Source organism: Solanum stenotomum, chromosome 8 (genome assembly GCF_019186545.1).
Source record: "Solanum stenotomum isolate F172 chromosome 8, ASM1918654v1, whole genome shotgun sequence".
In the NCBI taxonomy this organism is placed as follows: Eukaryota; Viridiplantae; Streptophyta; class Magnoliopsida; order Solanales; family Solanaceae; genus Solanum; species Solanum stenotomum.
In genome coordinates, this window is record NC_064289.1 from 59,253,711 (window position 1) to 59,270,362 (window position 16,652).

Sequence of the window (16,652 nt, forward strand, 5' to 3'; positions counted from 1 at the left end):
AAGACTACAAACACACGAACCCTTTCCACACTTCACGTGTGGAATATCACTGAGTATGTTATAATTGTCGTCAACACTTCATCCATAGCACATCATCAAATTCACCCTTTAACTTCTCTCCTACTAGTACGTTCTGTTCTGTTTCCCCTGTAGTAGTCTCCATTGACATAGTCGAAGAGTGCCAAGCTGGAGTTCCATTCTCATATCCGTTACACGTCAATCGTCTCAATCCACTCCCATCCAATTTCACCACATATAAGTCACCATACGGCTGAAACTGATTTGGCAACGACACCGGTTCTGCTGTCACTCCGCTCAAATTGCCCGTAAACAAGAGCCATTCACTGTCCTTACTAAAACATACATGATTTAATCTCTCTTTATCTACTTCCTCTGATCCCTCCGGCCCTGCCACGTAGATCCTCCGGAGCCCTGATCCATCCGGATGAACAACGTAGATGCTGAAACAATTAATGTCATTCGGATTGTGTCTGTTGGAAGAAAATGCAATTAGTTTTCCGTCAGGTGACCAATTTGGCATCGTATCAATCCATGCCCCATTCGTTAACTGACGAATTTCTCCTCTCTCCATTTCTCCATTGACTGCATCGATAATATACAGATTCTTATGCCCCGAACGACCTGAACGAAACACTACATGCTTTCCATCAGGCGAACAAGAAGGAAATGCGTTGTTACCAGTCTCTTCCCCTGTTAAAACTTTTATATCTACCGGAATTTCATCGTCATTAAAGTTCAATGAACTGAACGAAACACGCGCTATTTGTACAGTCGTTTTAACTGATTCGAATATAGGTCCGATTGATGTAAAAATCACACCAGGTTCAGCTGGAGACCACGAATTGCAGAAAGATGTACGATCTTTGATCAATGTCCATTTTTTCGATCCATCTGATTTGACGATTTCGAGTCCTGTGAATCCCGGATTGAATGCAATGAATTCACCGGATGGAGAGGATGCAGGGAAGAATCCGTTAAGCCTCAGCATTTTCAGTCCGTTTTCCAGAGAAATTACAGGGTCCAAGTAAGGAATTATTGTTTCTCCCGAACACGATTCGCCTCGATATCTGTGATAACCGAGGAAAGTCGATTCAGGAGAGAAGAAGGGATTGTAATGGTGAATGGTAGGATTAATCAATTCCGTCACCGGAAAGAACTTTTGAGACTCCACATCGAAAATTTCGATGTGGCGATAGCTCTTTCCGGGTCTTCGAGTTGCAATAGAAATAATTGATGATTTAGAGCGGTCTGATGATGCTACTGCTGCTGCAGGAGTAAAGCAATGCACACCAGGCGGAGTAACTCGAATCGAACCATTATTCTCATCAACCAAATTTGATAAATCGTTAGGCAAATCGACTTTGAAAATGCTCCACCATCCATCATCAGCTTGTCGATGAAAATAAATCGTCGAATCACCGGACCAAGTTGGCCAGCCACCGTGTCTACACACAATTGTTCTCATATCAGGTTTAGATACAGGGAAAACAACAATATCAGTACTCAGATCATGAAATTCATCGGTAGGCCAATGACGATTTCCATAGGACGCAACAGCAATCATGTGTCCAGATTTTGAAATCGAAGGACTATAATCAACGGATCCTTCTGGAGTCAATCTTGTTACCTCATTGTCGCCGTCGATATTAGTGCAGTAAAGAGCAGAGGAGCTTGTGAAAATTTTTTCGGAATGCTGATGAGTTGAGATGTAATAGAGGCGATTATTCCGAAGAATTGGACGATCGAGAAATAAGCTATTAATTGAAGTAGGAATTAGTTCGATTCCTGAGGGGTGTTGTCTCAAGTAAATGCGAGGAGCACCTGATCTTTCAGAGACGAAGACCAGTGTTTGGTCTTCGTCAATGAATTGACCGTTGAAATTGACGGATGCACCGTCTGTGAGACGGTGCTCCGTGATTGGGGAATTGAGGAAAGACAATGGAGATTTGAGGGAGAAGATATCGAAACCGTAATTGGTTCTACCAACAGTAGAGAAGATAATTGAACCATTTGGTGATTGTGAATCCATAATAATAGTTAATAATTTTGTTGATGTGATTCTGCAGAGATGGGAAATGATAATTTATAGAGAAGTTTCAGCTGCATTTGGATATACTATACACGTATCATAAATCTTTACTGAATGTGACATCGGATCTAAGATAAGTGGAAAAATGTTCACGTTAGCCATGACGTTTGGTCTTTTGTTTTGTTTTGTTTTGACCTGTGTTTTACCCATTGTGGGCCAAAGCGTAAGCTAAAGTTGGGGTATGTATTTGTCGAATTTTATACAAGTTTAAGCTAAAAATGTCATGTAGGATATGTGTGTCTATTTGTTCAACTGTACATAAGTTTAAGTGTCTATTTGTGCACACCCAAAGTTGAAGAATATAATGATTTGAAGCCAAGTTAAAGTGCATATTTATGTATTATGCCAAAATAAAAAATAGGACTAAGAAATAAAATATATTTTGACTTATAAATTTTTCAACTTCTTAACAATTTATAACAAGTTGAATTTTGTGTTATTTTGGCATTAATTTAAGAATTAGATTAGCAATTTAATTTTAATTAGGAATTTTTTTAATCAGATTATTCTAATATATTTTAATTCGCGAAAGTTCAAAATATGAGGTAAATACACAAACTAAACAAAAGAGAAAATTAAATTTTAATCATATTTAAACAGTATAATTTTCTATCAATGAACCTAACCTCAAACTAGCTTCGTCCCTAATTTTTAACTATGATTCATTCTGCGACTCGCTCCAAAAACGTTTTTTTAAAACATTGAGTTTGACTCCCATGGGAAAGGAAAAAGATTCCTTATCCCAAACTACTCTGATAACTAACTTTGTTTTAGTCTTTGGCTGCTACTTAAAAGTCCACAATGGCAACCTAGTTTTTAGTAAAGTTAGTTGTCTAAGCAATATATTTGGATTATATATAATATATATTATATGCATATTTTATAAATTAAATATTTGAATAATATTTAACTCTGATTTATTTTTCATTTCTATAATAATTCAAGCCTAAATCTACCTACTCCTTTAGTGTTAGCACGTACTTAACTTGATATGATAGATACTGAGTGTGAATGGAATAAGTTGGTGAGAAAACTTTAGAAGATTCAAATGGTCTAAATGGACTATCAAATATTTCATATTTAAAATTTGAAAAATGTTTATAATGTCGTTTAACGTATTAGAAATGATTTAAAAACATCTTTTTTTTTACTTTTATCCGAGTAAATTTGTCCTTTTAGTTTAATTTTTGGTTAAAAGTAATTTCATATATAAAAAATACTCAAATTGTGCTACACATATTTACAATAGATAGTGTGTGCTTTTTGATTTTTTATTAAATGTTTGATATTCGTTTGAGGATCTGATTAATTAATTTGAATTTGTGAGGAAAAGTTCTACTTGGTGAGAAAACTTTAGAAGATTCAAATGGTATAAATGGACTATTCAATATTTCATATTTAAAATTTGAAAATTGTTTATAATGTCGTTTAACATATTAGAAATGATTTAAAAACGTCTTTTTTTTACTTTTATCTGAGTAAATTTTTCCTTTTAGTTTATTTTTTGGTTAAAAGTAATTTCATATATAAAAAATGACTCAAATTGTGCTACACATATTTACAATAGATAGTGTGTGCTTTTTGATTTTTTATTTAATGTTTGATATTCGTTTGAGGATATGATTAATTAATGTGAATTTGTGAGGAAAAGTTCTACTTTAAAAGATAAAACGTTTAATACCAAAGACGATTCTCTATCCTTAACTATACACACACACATAGATATACTAGATAATTTTAAGCCCGTGATACGGGCCCAATATAATGAAAGACCCATTTACGGGCCCAATATTACAACATTATATATATTTATAATAGAAATTTAATTAGTTTTCAAAAAGAAAAATTATTATGACATTTTCAAATAAACATGATACGAATAATAATAAAATATCAGATGCTCCAGTGCTCATTATAACATCATGTCAAACATATATATTGAATTAAATAATTAATTTAATGGTATTCTTTTTCTATTTTATTTGAAAATTATTCAAGAGAATAGATTAAAATTATTCTCAATATATTAACAATTTTCATAAAATATATGAAGCAATAAATTCTACTATTCACCTATAGATTAATTTTGAATACACTTATAATTTTATTTTAAAGGTGTTTAACAAACAAAAATAACGACCTACTTGATGAAAATTAGAATAAATCATCTCATTATTTACAAAGTGATAAAGGATAAAAAAAAAGTTATGACTTTATATCTTGTCTTTATATTCATTAAAATTAGGAGAACAATCTAGTATAGTAACGGAAGATTTTTTTTCTAAAGTAATTTATATACCCGATGAATGAATGTTATACCTCAAATAATGAGATGTTAAAAATATTAGCAAAAGTTAATATAATTATAGATTGCAGTAATTTAACACAAGGTAGTTAAAATAATAATTTATATAACTTGATAAAAATGATTTTAACTGATGATAAAATAATAGTACTTAATAAATAATATATGTTTCTCAATAAATTATATAATGACATATATGTTATGTGAAATTTGGGATTATACAAAAAAAAAATCAAGTAAATTAGATACTTCAAAAAGTATCTTTACAATCTAGAAAGAAAAGCAACACCATGAAATTGAAAAGTCTAAAGAGAACCAAAAAAAAGGACAATAACATGCTCCGAAATTTTTGAAAATTTTATTCTTGAAGAGCTTGCTCACTGATTGCATTCCTTATGAATTACGCCTTTTGAGAATTGCAATTGTGATTGATATTGGATTTAACATATTAACTGGTTCATTATCATATTCATTAGAATGATTGAAAAATGTGGATCAATTGAATTTTGTTGAAAATTTGTTATATGGACAAGTTCCAGAAGTGGTGTGTTTATTAAGAAATAATGAATTTTACTTTTGTCTTATAATTGTTTTACAAAAGTAGGGCCATTAGGGAATAGATGAAAAATGAAGTTCTTAATGTTGAAAAATTGTGTTATTAGTCTTCCTAATAAGAGATTTATACTGAAGTGTGTAATATTTAGAACTATTTAATTTTATTGATATCATTCTTGGTAGATTTTTGTTAGCGTAAAATTACATTTTTACCCTTGATCATAACATAATTCACTTAATATATAAAAAGATGTTTCTAGAATTATTTACTATCTTTTTTAATAGATTTTCGTTAGAATAAAATTATATTTTTACCCTTGGTCGTCCTACATATTATTAATTTTTATCACACTTATTTCTTTTCAAGTATATTAATTAGAGCCAAAATAAAGGTGAAAATAATTAATTCATAATGAATTTTTATATAAAGTAGGCATTTTTGATAAGCATAATGAATAGAAAAAAATATTAAGCATTAAATTAACGTAATAGTAAAATAGAGTAATGAATAGATATTACAATAACTCACAAAAGAAAAGAAAGTGAAGTAATAACAAAATAAGTTAATGGTAATAACAATAACAAAAGATGTTTCTAGAACTATTTAGTTTTCTTGATATCATTCTTGGTAGATTTTTGTTAGCGTGAAATTACATTTTTATCCTTGATCATAATTCANTATATATATATATATATATACACTAAAAAAAATTCTTGCAACGGCGAATGCAAAGTACAAGGATCAAACACTTTAGGTTTAATTAAAAACTAGGTTAAAAATTTTACAGATTTGAAAATATATGGAAAAAAAAATACTACAAACCAACAATAAGGTTAATAAATAATATGTATAAAAAATTATAGTCAAAGAAAATTATTTAACTCGATAATAACATCTTCACATCATCATCATATAAAATTAAAACAAAAAAAATATAAGCAATAAAGAAGATGATCCGTAATACAATACCATTAATATTTCAAGCAAGATCTACCAAATAACTTAACACTAGCATAAGTTTAAAAAACAAAAATTTTAAGAAGATTAAGACGAAACGATTTTATTGGATCTTAAATATTACAAACTCAGTATTCTAACAAATCACTTAATTAATTATCAGAAATTTAAAATTAAAAAAAAAACCACCCTTTTATTCTGGCCCCCTCCCCCTCTCCACCCACACAACTACATTTTCATTTTCTCAATTCTTTCTGCAAAACAAAAAACACAATATAATAACGTGTTAGAAAATCGTAACCCAACATATTCTACGTTAAAATTGCAAAACATAATAACGTGTTAGAAAATCGTAACCCAACATATTATACATTAAAATTGCAAAACATATCGTATTATTTAAAAAAGAAGATTTCGTCCACCAAGAAGGATAAAGAGCGATACCTTTGAGCAATTTAGCGGTGCAATCTTCGTCACACTTCATCTCACAATGAGTGTATCCACCGGAGCATTCTTTTTGACAATTATTATAACAAGCGACGTAGTCCGTTGTAGCGGATTTATATGCTTCTTCAAATTTTTCTGAGTTACTTTCTCCGTCAGCCATGGAGACGTAAACACATGAAGAAATCATAACGATGCAAACGAGAAACATTGCAACAAGCTTCTTAGATGTCACCATTTCTATTTTTATTTTTATTTTTTTGTAATTTATGTTTCGTTTTTCACTTATGTTAAAAAAAATTTGTATGTGTTTGTTGCTTTGTGTTTATTTTTGGTTATTAGGTTATTGAATCTCCTATTTATAGGTGTTTTTCGGACATTTAAATACCTCAAATTAAAGTGATGGATATACATTTTTGTAGGAAAATTTTGGTTGTACAATTATTTTTTTTGGGTGGTTGGTAATAAGACTTATGGATTACTAAATAGTTAAACACATATAAAGTTTCATAACTCAATTATTTACTTACTTAAATTATCACTCTTTGTGTTATATATATAAAACACACATCTATACTAAGTTGATATACACATGCCCAGTATCAACTGGAAATAAATATTTGAGCAACCCAGTACTGATGTGTGTTTTGATACCAAAAAATAATTGTTTAGGTACATAAAATTCATGATAAATTGTTGATATGAAAATTCCAAAAAAGTAAAAATTTAGATGTTCTTTTGATTATAATAAAATAATTGTCATTTTCTAGTTTTTGTGGCAAGCAAAGTCATCAAGAAACCTACTTTTGTCGCAACCGGAGTCGCCACTAATACTCTTTTTTAAATCTCTAGGAAAGAAAAAAGAAAAATTAATTTGTAGTGATATTCGTACTAATATCCTAACAGTATTAACATTATGGTAACATAGACCACCAAATGATATATGAAATTTTCATTACCAAAAAATCTATGCTATAAAATTTAAAAAGAGAAACATTGAAAAACACTCTTGCACCTGATGCAAAATATTAGTATTGTTCATGAACTATTGATAGCTTTAAAAATATTCTTAATTACAGTTTTAAACACTTCAGCATTTTAAACACTTCAGGGGTGATAGAATTTCCGTAAAGTTAAAATGTGTAGTTGAAAATTCGGATATAGATTAAAAAGGCTTTTGGCCATTTTCTCTACATTTATAAACAAACCTTATATTGCAATCTTCTAGAAAAGTAGACATAAGAGAGAAGTACTATTGAAAATATTTTTAAATTTGGTACAAATTATTAATTTTATTCCCGAATTTTTGACAGTCTTAAAAATATCTCTTTATTTTACTAACTGAACTCAAATACACCCCTGATCTTGCAACATATATGAGTGAAATATACCTCTAAATTTTGTCAATTTTAAGGATGTTTTCAACACTTCAATTAGCTTTGTATTAAAAAACGAATAATTTGTGATAAATTTATGGGTCTTTTCAATACTTTTCTCTTGAAATAACGTTACGATCTTGCACTCAAAACATGTCAATAGCATTGTTTTAACATGCAAAGGCATAATTTTGAGCATTTTGATGAGATAGATCACAACATGTAAGTTTTGAGACAATGAACGTAAATGCGATGAATTTTTAAATACTCCTAACTTATATATCAATAAAAATATAAAAAATACGGATATAAAACATTAAGATCATAAAATTTAAAAGTTAATATATGTGCTGGAAATTTTAATATAAATTTCAACATGGCTAGGAATGATACAGAAGTTTCTAAGAACCCAAACATTAGAAAGATGTGTCATGAGAATGAAGTAAATTAAATGAATAGAACAATATTTTTTTTAATTATTATTATTACTTGTAACATCGTTATCCTATATTTAAAATTCATAAAATTTAAATTTTGATTCTTGTTCTTTCTACTCTATCTAGTTATGTCATTGCCAAAATAATATCGCACATCAAATGAAAGTTATATAATAAACAACAATAATTAAATAAATTAATTAATTTTATTGAATATTAAAAATGAACAGTGTCACAGATGAATTCTCCATCTTTTGTAACACGTAATGTTCAAACCCTATTACTTTTTTTCTAATCTTAATTAACTAATATACATACAATCTTATCGACCAAAATAATAATAATGGCAAATACAGTGGTAAATATAAATGAATAAACTAATTAAAATGGAATATGAATCCACTTTTTTTATTCCTTTTTCCTATTTTTGCTATATTAAGGAACATTTTTGCATCCTTTAATCCATCTTCACGACTTCAAATTATTTTTTAATCAAAACTTTCGGTATCTTCTGCAAAAATAAAAAAGTATATTAGAAAACGGAAAATAAGAAACATTTTTATGTTTGCACAATTATGAATATTTATCAATATGTATATCGTAAATATCAATATGTTATAATAGGTTAAACTACATTTAGTTTGTTAAAAAAAATATTGTATAGTATCGATCGCATGTTGAAATTATATATACTAACAGTATAAAAAAATATTTACCTTTGAGCACTTTCTTGTCGCACTGATTTTCACATTTTTCATCACAATAATTAGAATTATGTCCTGCATTTGAGCATCCTTTTTCACAATTGTTGTAACATTTTTTGTAAGCATTTAAAACTTTTCCTAATGCTTTTTTAGATTTTTCTTCTTTACTTTCTTCATTAGCCATGGAGAAATGTACATATGAAGAAATCATAATAATGCAAACAAGAAATACTGCAACAACTTTCTTTGATGCTTCCATTTTATATTTTATATTTTATAATATGTTGTACTTCACTTTTTTTTTAAAATTTAAATGTGTTTTTTTTTTTTGGATGATTTGGTTATGCTATTGAATCTTGTATTTATAGGTGTTTTTGGGACATTTAAATACCTCAAATTAAAATGATGGATGTCCAGATTTGTATGAAAGTTTTGGTTGTGCTTGTTTTTTGTTTTCCTAATTCCCTTATAGACTCTAACTAATTAGTATACGAGATCATGCTTTTCGCGATTATAAAAATAATAAATTAAAATTTAATATTCTTTTTGTGAACAAAGACAAGATTGAGGGGGATTAAAAAATATTTATTTTAAAAAATAGGGGTGTTATATAAATTCATGATCAAGAAAATCATGTTTTGTTAGTTTTATTTAGTAACTAAACATATAATAGGAAAAAAGAAATTGAAACTTGGTTGATCTATTTGAACTAAGACTTATTGTTTAGTCTATTTTGATTTCTCCAAATTCAGTTTAACCAACCTATTTGATACATCTAATATTTTGATAGTTTTTGACATCTATATCCAAAAATTTAGTTGTTCCTATTATTCTAGTCTTTCATAATATTCTTCCAAACTTGTTTAAAGTTGTTTATATATATTTTCATCATGATTTAATTATTTCAAGGATCATTTTTTCATCGAGACTTAAGTTTTTGAGTAATTGGAGTTGCTTGATTTCAAGAATTGTTTGTTAATTGAAGACTTCGAGGTGATCCGTAGTAGTTTTGAATCCTATTATATATTTACTTTTATTTTGTCTTTTCTATTTCAAGACAATTTTATTGAGACATTATTAGATTTATATTCATATTTAAAGATTTTTGTACCTATGACACCAGGGTTTTGGGATGCACTAGTTCCTTTTTCGCTATTTATGATTTAACAGAGGCGTATCCAGGAGGGGGTCACTCGGTTCACATGAACCCATGCTCCCCTCCTGCAATCATATATAGTAGTGTTATATTTTTTATAAAATATTTAAATATAGATTTGTTAATCCACACTTGAAGTATCATACGTGCGATTATGATTGGTTGCATCTCTCCAAGTGAGGTTAGAAATTTGAATCTTTTATTTATCTTGCTTTATTTTCCTTTTTAAAATTAGGTAATATCTCTCTAAGTGGTTTGGATAGGTAAGAATAACTTTTATATATTTTATTAGAATATGTAAATTTATGAATTAAGAAAAATCAAGATTATAAAATTTAGAAGTTAAATAAAGTACTGAAAAATTTATATAAAGTTCAAACGCTACTAAGAATGATACAAAAAAATTAAAATAACGTAATGTATACATACATCATGTATACTACTACTTTTTTATTCTTCTTTCCCTATATTTGCTATACTAAAATAAATGTTTTTGCATCCTTTGGTCAATCTTCAAGGCTTCAAATTAATTTTTCATTTTCTCGATTCTTTCTGCAAAAATAGAAGATAATAGCGTATTAGAAAATAGAAACAAAAATAACATTTTTATAATCAGGTCAATCATATGATAACTAACTACAATATGTTAATTTCTATAATAAACATTAATCAATAGTTTTATAATAATAATAATAACAATAATGGTGGGTGAAGTAGCTAGTCATTGCACAATTATAACGTATGATAAACGTTAGTATGTTACAATAGGCTAAACTACAAAGTTAATGTAAATATCCTCTAAGTTCTCGATGTATATAACTAATTAAATTTTAAAAAAATAACATGTTAAAACTATAATAAAATATTGTGTAAAAATCCTTTAATTTGTATTGTCATATATATAATTCTTAATTTAAAAAAACATTACCGTACTTTATATAACGTGTTAAAATTATATAGGAAAAAGACAAATATACCTCTGAATTATCGTAAATGGTATGCAGATACCCTCTGTCATACTTTTGGGATATTGGTGCCCTTGCCTTGCCATCCAAAACTAGAGCATATATGCCCTTCACTCTAACGGAAGACTAAATAGGGACATGTGGCGCGATCTTATCCGTCGATCCAATATTTAATAAATGTTGGGTCATTGGATAAGATTATGACACATGTATGTCCATTAGTATAAAAGGTGTATATACTCTAGTTTTTGTACGGCAGGAGTACCAATGTCCTAAAAATATGACGGAAGATATCTAAAAACCATTTATGATAGTTAGGGGTATATATATCCTTAAATATTTACCTTTGAGCAACTTAGCACTGCATTCAGTGTCACATTTCATCTCACAACGAGTGTATCCAAATCCTTCATTAGTGCATTCCTTTTGACAATCATTGTAGCAATCTTTATATTCATTTGCCACAATTTCAAATGATTTTTTAAATTCTTCTGCTTTATTTTCTTCATCAGCCATGGATGAAGAAATCACAATAATGCAAACAAAAAACATTGCCATAAGCTTCTTTGATGCCTCCATTTTATTTTATTTTGTAGTATGTGTTTCACTTTTCGTTTTTCGATTTCTTTTTTTGTTGTTATATATGTATTTTTTGTGTGTATATTTGATTAATGCTATTGAATCTTCTATAGCAAAACACTACCTCAAATTTAAGTGGTTGATAACCAATTTTGTAGGAAACTTCTGGTTGTGCTTGTGTTTTTTTCTTCTTCATGTTTTTGGTTGGTAATGAAGAGTTAGTTTACTAAAAAGTAGAAATTATTATAAATTATTGAAACTACACTTTCAAAAATAAGGTCACCATTGAAACTTACTTTCCGTGACAACAAGGGTTCGCCACTAATAAAATTAATGGAGAGACTATATATCTAATTATTCAAATATTTCAATTATATTTACTAGTTCTATCTATAGTTTGAAATAATTATATCTTATATATCACTAATTAATAATTTAATACTAACTTTCAAGTAAGATACACTCAAATATGTGTTTTTGCATACAGTGAAATAGAGAGAGACGAGCGAGAAAAATTTGTCTATATATGTATTACAAATACAAGTGAATCACAGTATACACATGAATCTATATGTTTCTGGTGTGATTTGAATGTATCTAGGATACCAGATATGAAAGAGAGTAGCCGGCGAGATGGGAGCAGGGGAGGATCTATAGTGTGTCCGGGGGGGTCATCCGACCCCCCTCGGAAAAAAAATTACATTATATATATAAGATCAATTTTTTTGTGTACGTGTATATATTTAAAATTGAACCCCCTGAGCATATGTCAAAGGAGTAGCTCAATGGTTTATGGGGGTTAGGATTTCGCCTATGTGAGGTTTGGGTCACGGGTTCGATTCCAAGCAACAACATTTTTTTTATTTGAACCCCCTTGATAGAATTCCTGCCTCCGCCACTAGACGGGAGGGAGGCGAGAAAGATTTGTCTACGTAATCCAGATACATGTACTTGGGATACCAGATATGTAGAAGAGTCACAAGCGAAATGGCAGGGAGGCAAGGGAGATTTGTGTATGTATCCAATATACATGCGAATCAACTTAACTAGCTACAGTATATCTGGAACAAATTACATCTAATTTTAACTCATGTATCCCAAGATACATGTATATGGACGCATCAAAATCTAGTAAAATTCGTAATATTGCAAACTAACGTAAGTAATTAGCCCCTAAACTAGTGGATTTCTATAAGTTTCCCGTCATTTATTTATCTTAAAAATGAATTGACATGTATTCCTACGGCATCGCCCAAAATATCAACATTATAACAAGTACACTTAAAACAAAATGACATGGAACTTTTCGTTACCAAAAGACTATACCAGTGCTAAGAGAGATTGGACTAATCCCTATCGAGACAACATAAAGTACTGTCCAATGGGTCAGCACCTCCGAAAGAAATGGAGGACTTCTTTTAGTGACCTCGTGAGTCGTGATTTTCCTTTGAACGATTAGAATAAGGGAAAGCTTGAAGATAAGTTTTGTACTCAATTAATTTCTCAGTCTCCCTAGTCGGGTGGGCGCCGATCGATTTTTCAACCAGATCCCCCTAAAAACCGTTACATTATAGTTTGTTTATATATACGAAAAAACAATAGCAAATGTCTTGAAACTCCTCGGTCAACATCATTTTCCTTTAATATATATATATATATATATAAGGAAGCGTGAATCTTACATATAATACTTTCTTTGTCTCAAATTAATAGTCACTTTAACAGTATATCAGAAATCTTTTTTCCAGACCCCACTTACGGAATTATGTTGGGTTTGTTATTGTTTTAGCTCAAAACTATTATGCCAAAATGATTATCATTTTAAGAGTAAAGTTGGTTGTTGTTTTTACTGTATCCTTAATAGTAATCTCTAAAATAACTTGTTTCCAATCAAAACGATCTAGAAAATTTCCTAATGTAGTGGTTTCGACCTCCTTATTACTCTTCATAGTGATACTTCTTAAATATTTCAGAACATAGAGACATTAATGTATACCAAAGGAAGGAATATAAAATTCACTATCATAAAAATAACTTTTAGCGGCAATAAATAGACACATTAATAAAGAGTTCTAAGGTCTTTACCAGCATTAGTTAAGTGTCATTAGATCCAATGTCGCTAAAAGCTTTACGGACATATACAAAGAGTGCTAATTGCCGCTAAAAGTACATATTTAGCGGCAATTGAGCTATTGTCGTTAATTAATTGTCGCTAAAGATCATTTTTGATGTACTGATTGCCCAATATATATCAAGAAGATTAAGAAGACATAAAATAAAATTTCAAAAAATAAATNCTCGAAATAACAAATTTATATAATTACAAACATCAGAAGTGTAAACAGTTATACAAATTATATTATACAAATTCCGAAGTATACAAAATTTATACAAATTCCGAATTATACAGACGTGCAAATTATACAAAACTAAAAAGCCGAGCCGTAGAATTATAGCTAAAAGTAAGCCGCAAATTGTAATTTAGGTAAACTATAGCTATGTTAAGTAATTAACTAGTATATGTTTGCTTATGCACGTAATTTTCCCTTTATTTATTTTTAAAATGAATTGACATGTATTCCTACGGCATCACCCAAAATATCAACATTATAACAACACTACAACAAAAAATAACTTTTATATAGCGGCAATAAGTAGACACATTAATAAAGAGTGCTAAGATAAAAGCGGCAATAAGTAGACACATTAATAAAGAGTGCTAAAGTCTTTACCGGCATTAGTTAAGTGTCATTAGATCTAATGCCGCTAAAGGCTTTAGGGACATATACAAAGAGTGTTAATTGCCACTAAAAGTACATATTTAGCGGCAATTGAGTTATTGTTGTTAATTAATTGTCCCTAAAAATCATTTTTTATGTAGTGCAAGTACACTTAAAACAAAATGACATGGAACTTTTCGTTACCAAAATATTATACCAGTGCTAAGAGAGATTGGACTAATCCCAATCGAGACAACATAAATACTGTCCAATGGGTCAGCACCTCCGAAAGAAACAGAGGACTTCATTTAGTGACCTCGTGAGTCGTGATCACCCTCTGAACGATTAGAATAAGATAAAGCTTGAAGATAAGTTTTGTACTCAATTAATTTATCAGTCCCTCTAGTCGGGTGGGCGTCGATCGACTTTTCGATCAGATTTCCCTAAAAACCGTTACATTATAGTTGTTTATATACACGAAAAAACAATAGCAAATGTCTTGAAACTCCTCGGTCAACATCATTTTCCTTGTAGATCTTATATACATATAAGGAAGCGTGAATCTTATAATACTTTCTTTATCTCAAATTAATAGTCACTCTTTTCTATCTTTTTTTTAGACCCCACTTACGGAATTATGTTGGGTTTGTTGTTGTTTTAGCTCAAAACTATATATTATGCCAAAATGATTATCATTTTAAGAGTAAAGTTGGTTGTTGTTTTTACTTTACCCTTAATATTAATCTCTAAAATAACTTGTTCCCAATCAAAATGATCTAGAAAATTTCCTAATGTAGTGGTTTCGACCTCCTTATTACTCTTCATAGTGATACTTCTTAAATATTTCAGAACATAGAGACATTAATGTATATCAAAGGAAAGGAATATAAAATTCACTATCATAAAAATAACTTTTAGCGGCAATAAATAGACACATTAATAAAGAGCTCTAATGTCTTTACCAGCATTAGTTAAGTGTCATTAGATCCAATGTTGCTAAAAGCTTTACGGACATATACAAAGAGTGTTAATTGCCGCTAAAAATACATATTTAGCGGCAATTGAGCTATTGTCGTTAATTAAGCTAAAGATCATTTTTGATGTACTGATTGCCCAATATATATCAAGAAGATTAAGAAGACATAAAATAAAATTTTAAAAAATAAATAAAACTAAATTGCAATTGACTCGAGAGAAACAACAGTAATTAGAAAAAGAAACAATTTTTATTGAATCTTATAAATTATACAAATACAGTGGTAATTAATTAATTAATGAATTAGTAGAAATAGTTTTTTTTAAAAAAAAAAAACCACTGTTTTTTATTCTCTTTTTCCCACTACATTTGCATCCTTTGGTCCATTTCCAAGGCTTTAATTCTTCATGTTTTGGAGTCTCTCTGCAAAAAAAAAAAAAAGATAGAACATAATAACGTGTTATAAAATCGTAACTAACATATATACGTTAAAATTGCATAACATATAGTACGTAAACAAAAAAATGATTCTAAAAATAAGCAGAGTGACTCCTTAGGTACGTTGTATTATACCTTTGAGCAATTTTGCGGTACAATCTTCGTCACACTTCATTTCACAATGTGTGTATCCGAATCCTGCATCGGAGCATACTTTCTGACAGATATTGTAACAAACTGTGTATTCAGTTGCAGCAACGGTAAATGCTTTTTTGAATTTTTCTGCGTTACTTTCTCCGTCAGCCATGGAGACGTGTACGGATGAAGAAATCATGACGATGCAAACGAGAAACACTGCAACAAGCTTCTTTGATGCCTCCATTTCTATATGTGCTTTTACTTTACGCTTGAATTTTTTTAAATTTTTTTAAAAAATAATGCTTGTTGCTTGTGTTTCTTTTTTTTTTTTTGGACGATTTGATTATGTTTTTAATTCTCTTATTTATAGAATTTTAGGTTGAGAATACACTTCAAATTAATGAGTGAATATCCAATTTTGTAGGATATTTGTGGTTGTGACGTTGTGTTTGTTTTTAATGAAAAGAAATTAGAGTGGTGAGAATCGTTCAACAATTTTTAGTTGAAGAAATTGGAGTCGTGAGAATCGACGTTCAATATATTTTTAAATACTTAATAAAACTTATAATTGATTCGCAAAACATGTTAATATAACGGTGTTTTTAAAAGGCGGAAGCATGAGTCAGAGCGTAGATGGCAAATCTTATGAATCTTTAAGTTTTACGAAAAAATCAAAATATAAAATTTAGAAGTTAAATGAAGTGCTGAAAATATTACTAATAATATAAATTCTAAAGTTCTACGCAAACATGAATAATATATATAGTTATACACGAACATCCCAAGAATCC

At 29.3% G+C, this 16,652-nt stretch overlaps 4 protein-coding genes across 4 annotated transcripts; all 4 read right to left on the minus strand.

The window, feature by feature from the left end:
- Positions 1-6: 6 nt before the first annotated feature.
- LOC125874780 (uncharacterized) lies at positions 7-2,091 on the minus strand. The gene has a single exon (XM_049555805.1). The coding sequence runs from the start codon at positions 2,048-2,050 to the stop codon at positions 71-73; it is 1,980 nt and encodes a 659-aa protein (XP_049411762.1). The 5' UTR covers positions 2,051-2,091; the 3' UTR covers positions 7-70.
- Positions 2,092-6,156: 4,065 nt separating this feature from the next.
- LOC125875040 (uncharacterized) lies at positions 6,157-6,610 on the minus strand. Its single transcript, XM_049556098.1, has 2 exons — positions 6,373-6,610; positions 6,157-6,182 (listed from the first exon to the last, which is right to left on the minus strand). The coding sequence occupies exons 1-2, from the start codon at positions 6,608-6,610 to the stop codon at positions 6,157-6,159; spliced, it is 264 nt and encodes an 87-aa protein (XP_049412055.1).
- A 3,777-nt stretch (positions 6,611-10,387) lies between these two features.
- Positions 10,388-11,592, minus strand: LOC125874566 (major pollen allergen Ole e 6-like). Its single transcript, XM_049555471.1, has 2 exons — positions 11,355-11,592; positions 10,388-10,597 (listed from the first exon to the last, which is right to left on the minus strand). Exons 1-2 carry the CDS (start codon positions 11,587-11,589, stop codon positions 10,572-10,574), a joined length of 261 nt encoding a protein of 86 aa, XP_049411428.1. The 5' UTR covers positions 11,590-11,592; the 3' UTR covers positions 10,388-10,571.
- Positions 11,593-15,662: 4,070 nt separating this feature from the next.
- LOC125874660 (uncharacterized) lies at positions 15,663-16,105 on the minus strand. The gene is made up of 2 exons (XM_049555652.1): positions 15,859-16,105; positions 15,663-15,708 (listed from the first exon to the last, which is right to left on the minus strand). Exons 1-2 carry the CDS (start codon positions 16,103-16,105, stop codon positions 15,683-15,685), a joined length of 273 nt encoding a protein of 90 aa, XP_049411609.1. The 3' UTR covers positions 15,663-15,682.
- Between the last annotated feature and the right edge of the window lie 547 nt (positions 16,106-16,652).

Bases quoted from the DNA above. Each gene is read 5' to 3' on its own strand.
- LOC125875040 (XM_049556098.1), bottom strand. From the start codon at position 6,610: ATGGTGACATCTAAGAAGCTTGTTGCAATGTTTCTCGTTTGCATCGTT. The intron at 6,183-6,372 runs GTATCGCTCTTT...TTTGTTTTGCAG, and splicing joins CACCGCTAAATTGCTCAAAG to AAAGAATTGAGAAAATGAAA.
- LOC125874780 (XM_049555805.1), bottom strand. From the start codon at position 2,050: ATGGATTCACAATCACCAAATGGTTCAATTATCTTCTCTACTGTTGGT.
- LOC125874660 (XM_049555652.1), bottom strand. From the start codon at position 16,105: ATGGAGGCATCAAAGAAGCTTGTTGCAGTGTTTCTCGTTTGCATCGTC. The intron at 15,709-15,858 runs GTATAATACAAC...TTTTTTTTGCAG, and splicing joins TACCGCAAAATTGCTCAAAG to AGAGACTCCAAAACATGAAG.
- LOC125874566 (XM_049555471.1), bottom strand. From the start codon at position 11,589: ATGGAGGCATCAAAGAAGCTTATGGCAATGTTTTTTGTTTGCATTATT. The intron at 10,598-11,354 runs GTAAATATTTAA...CTATTTTTGCAG, and splicing joins CAGTGCTAAGTTGCTCAAAG to AAAGAATCGAGAAAATGAAA.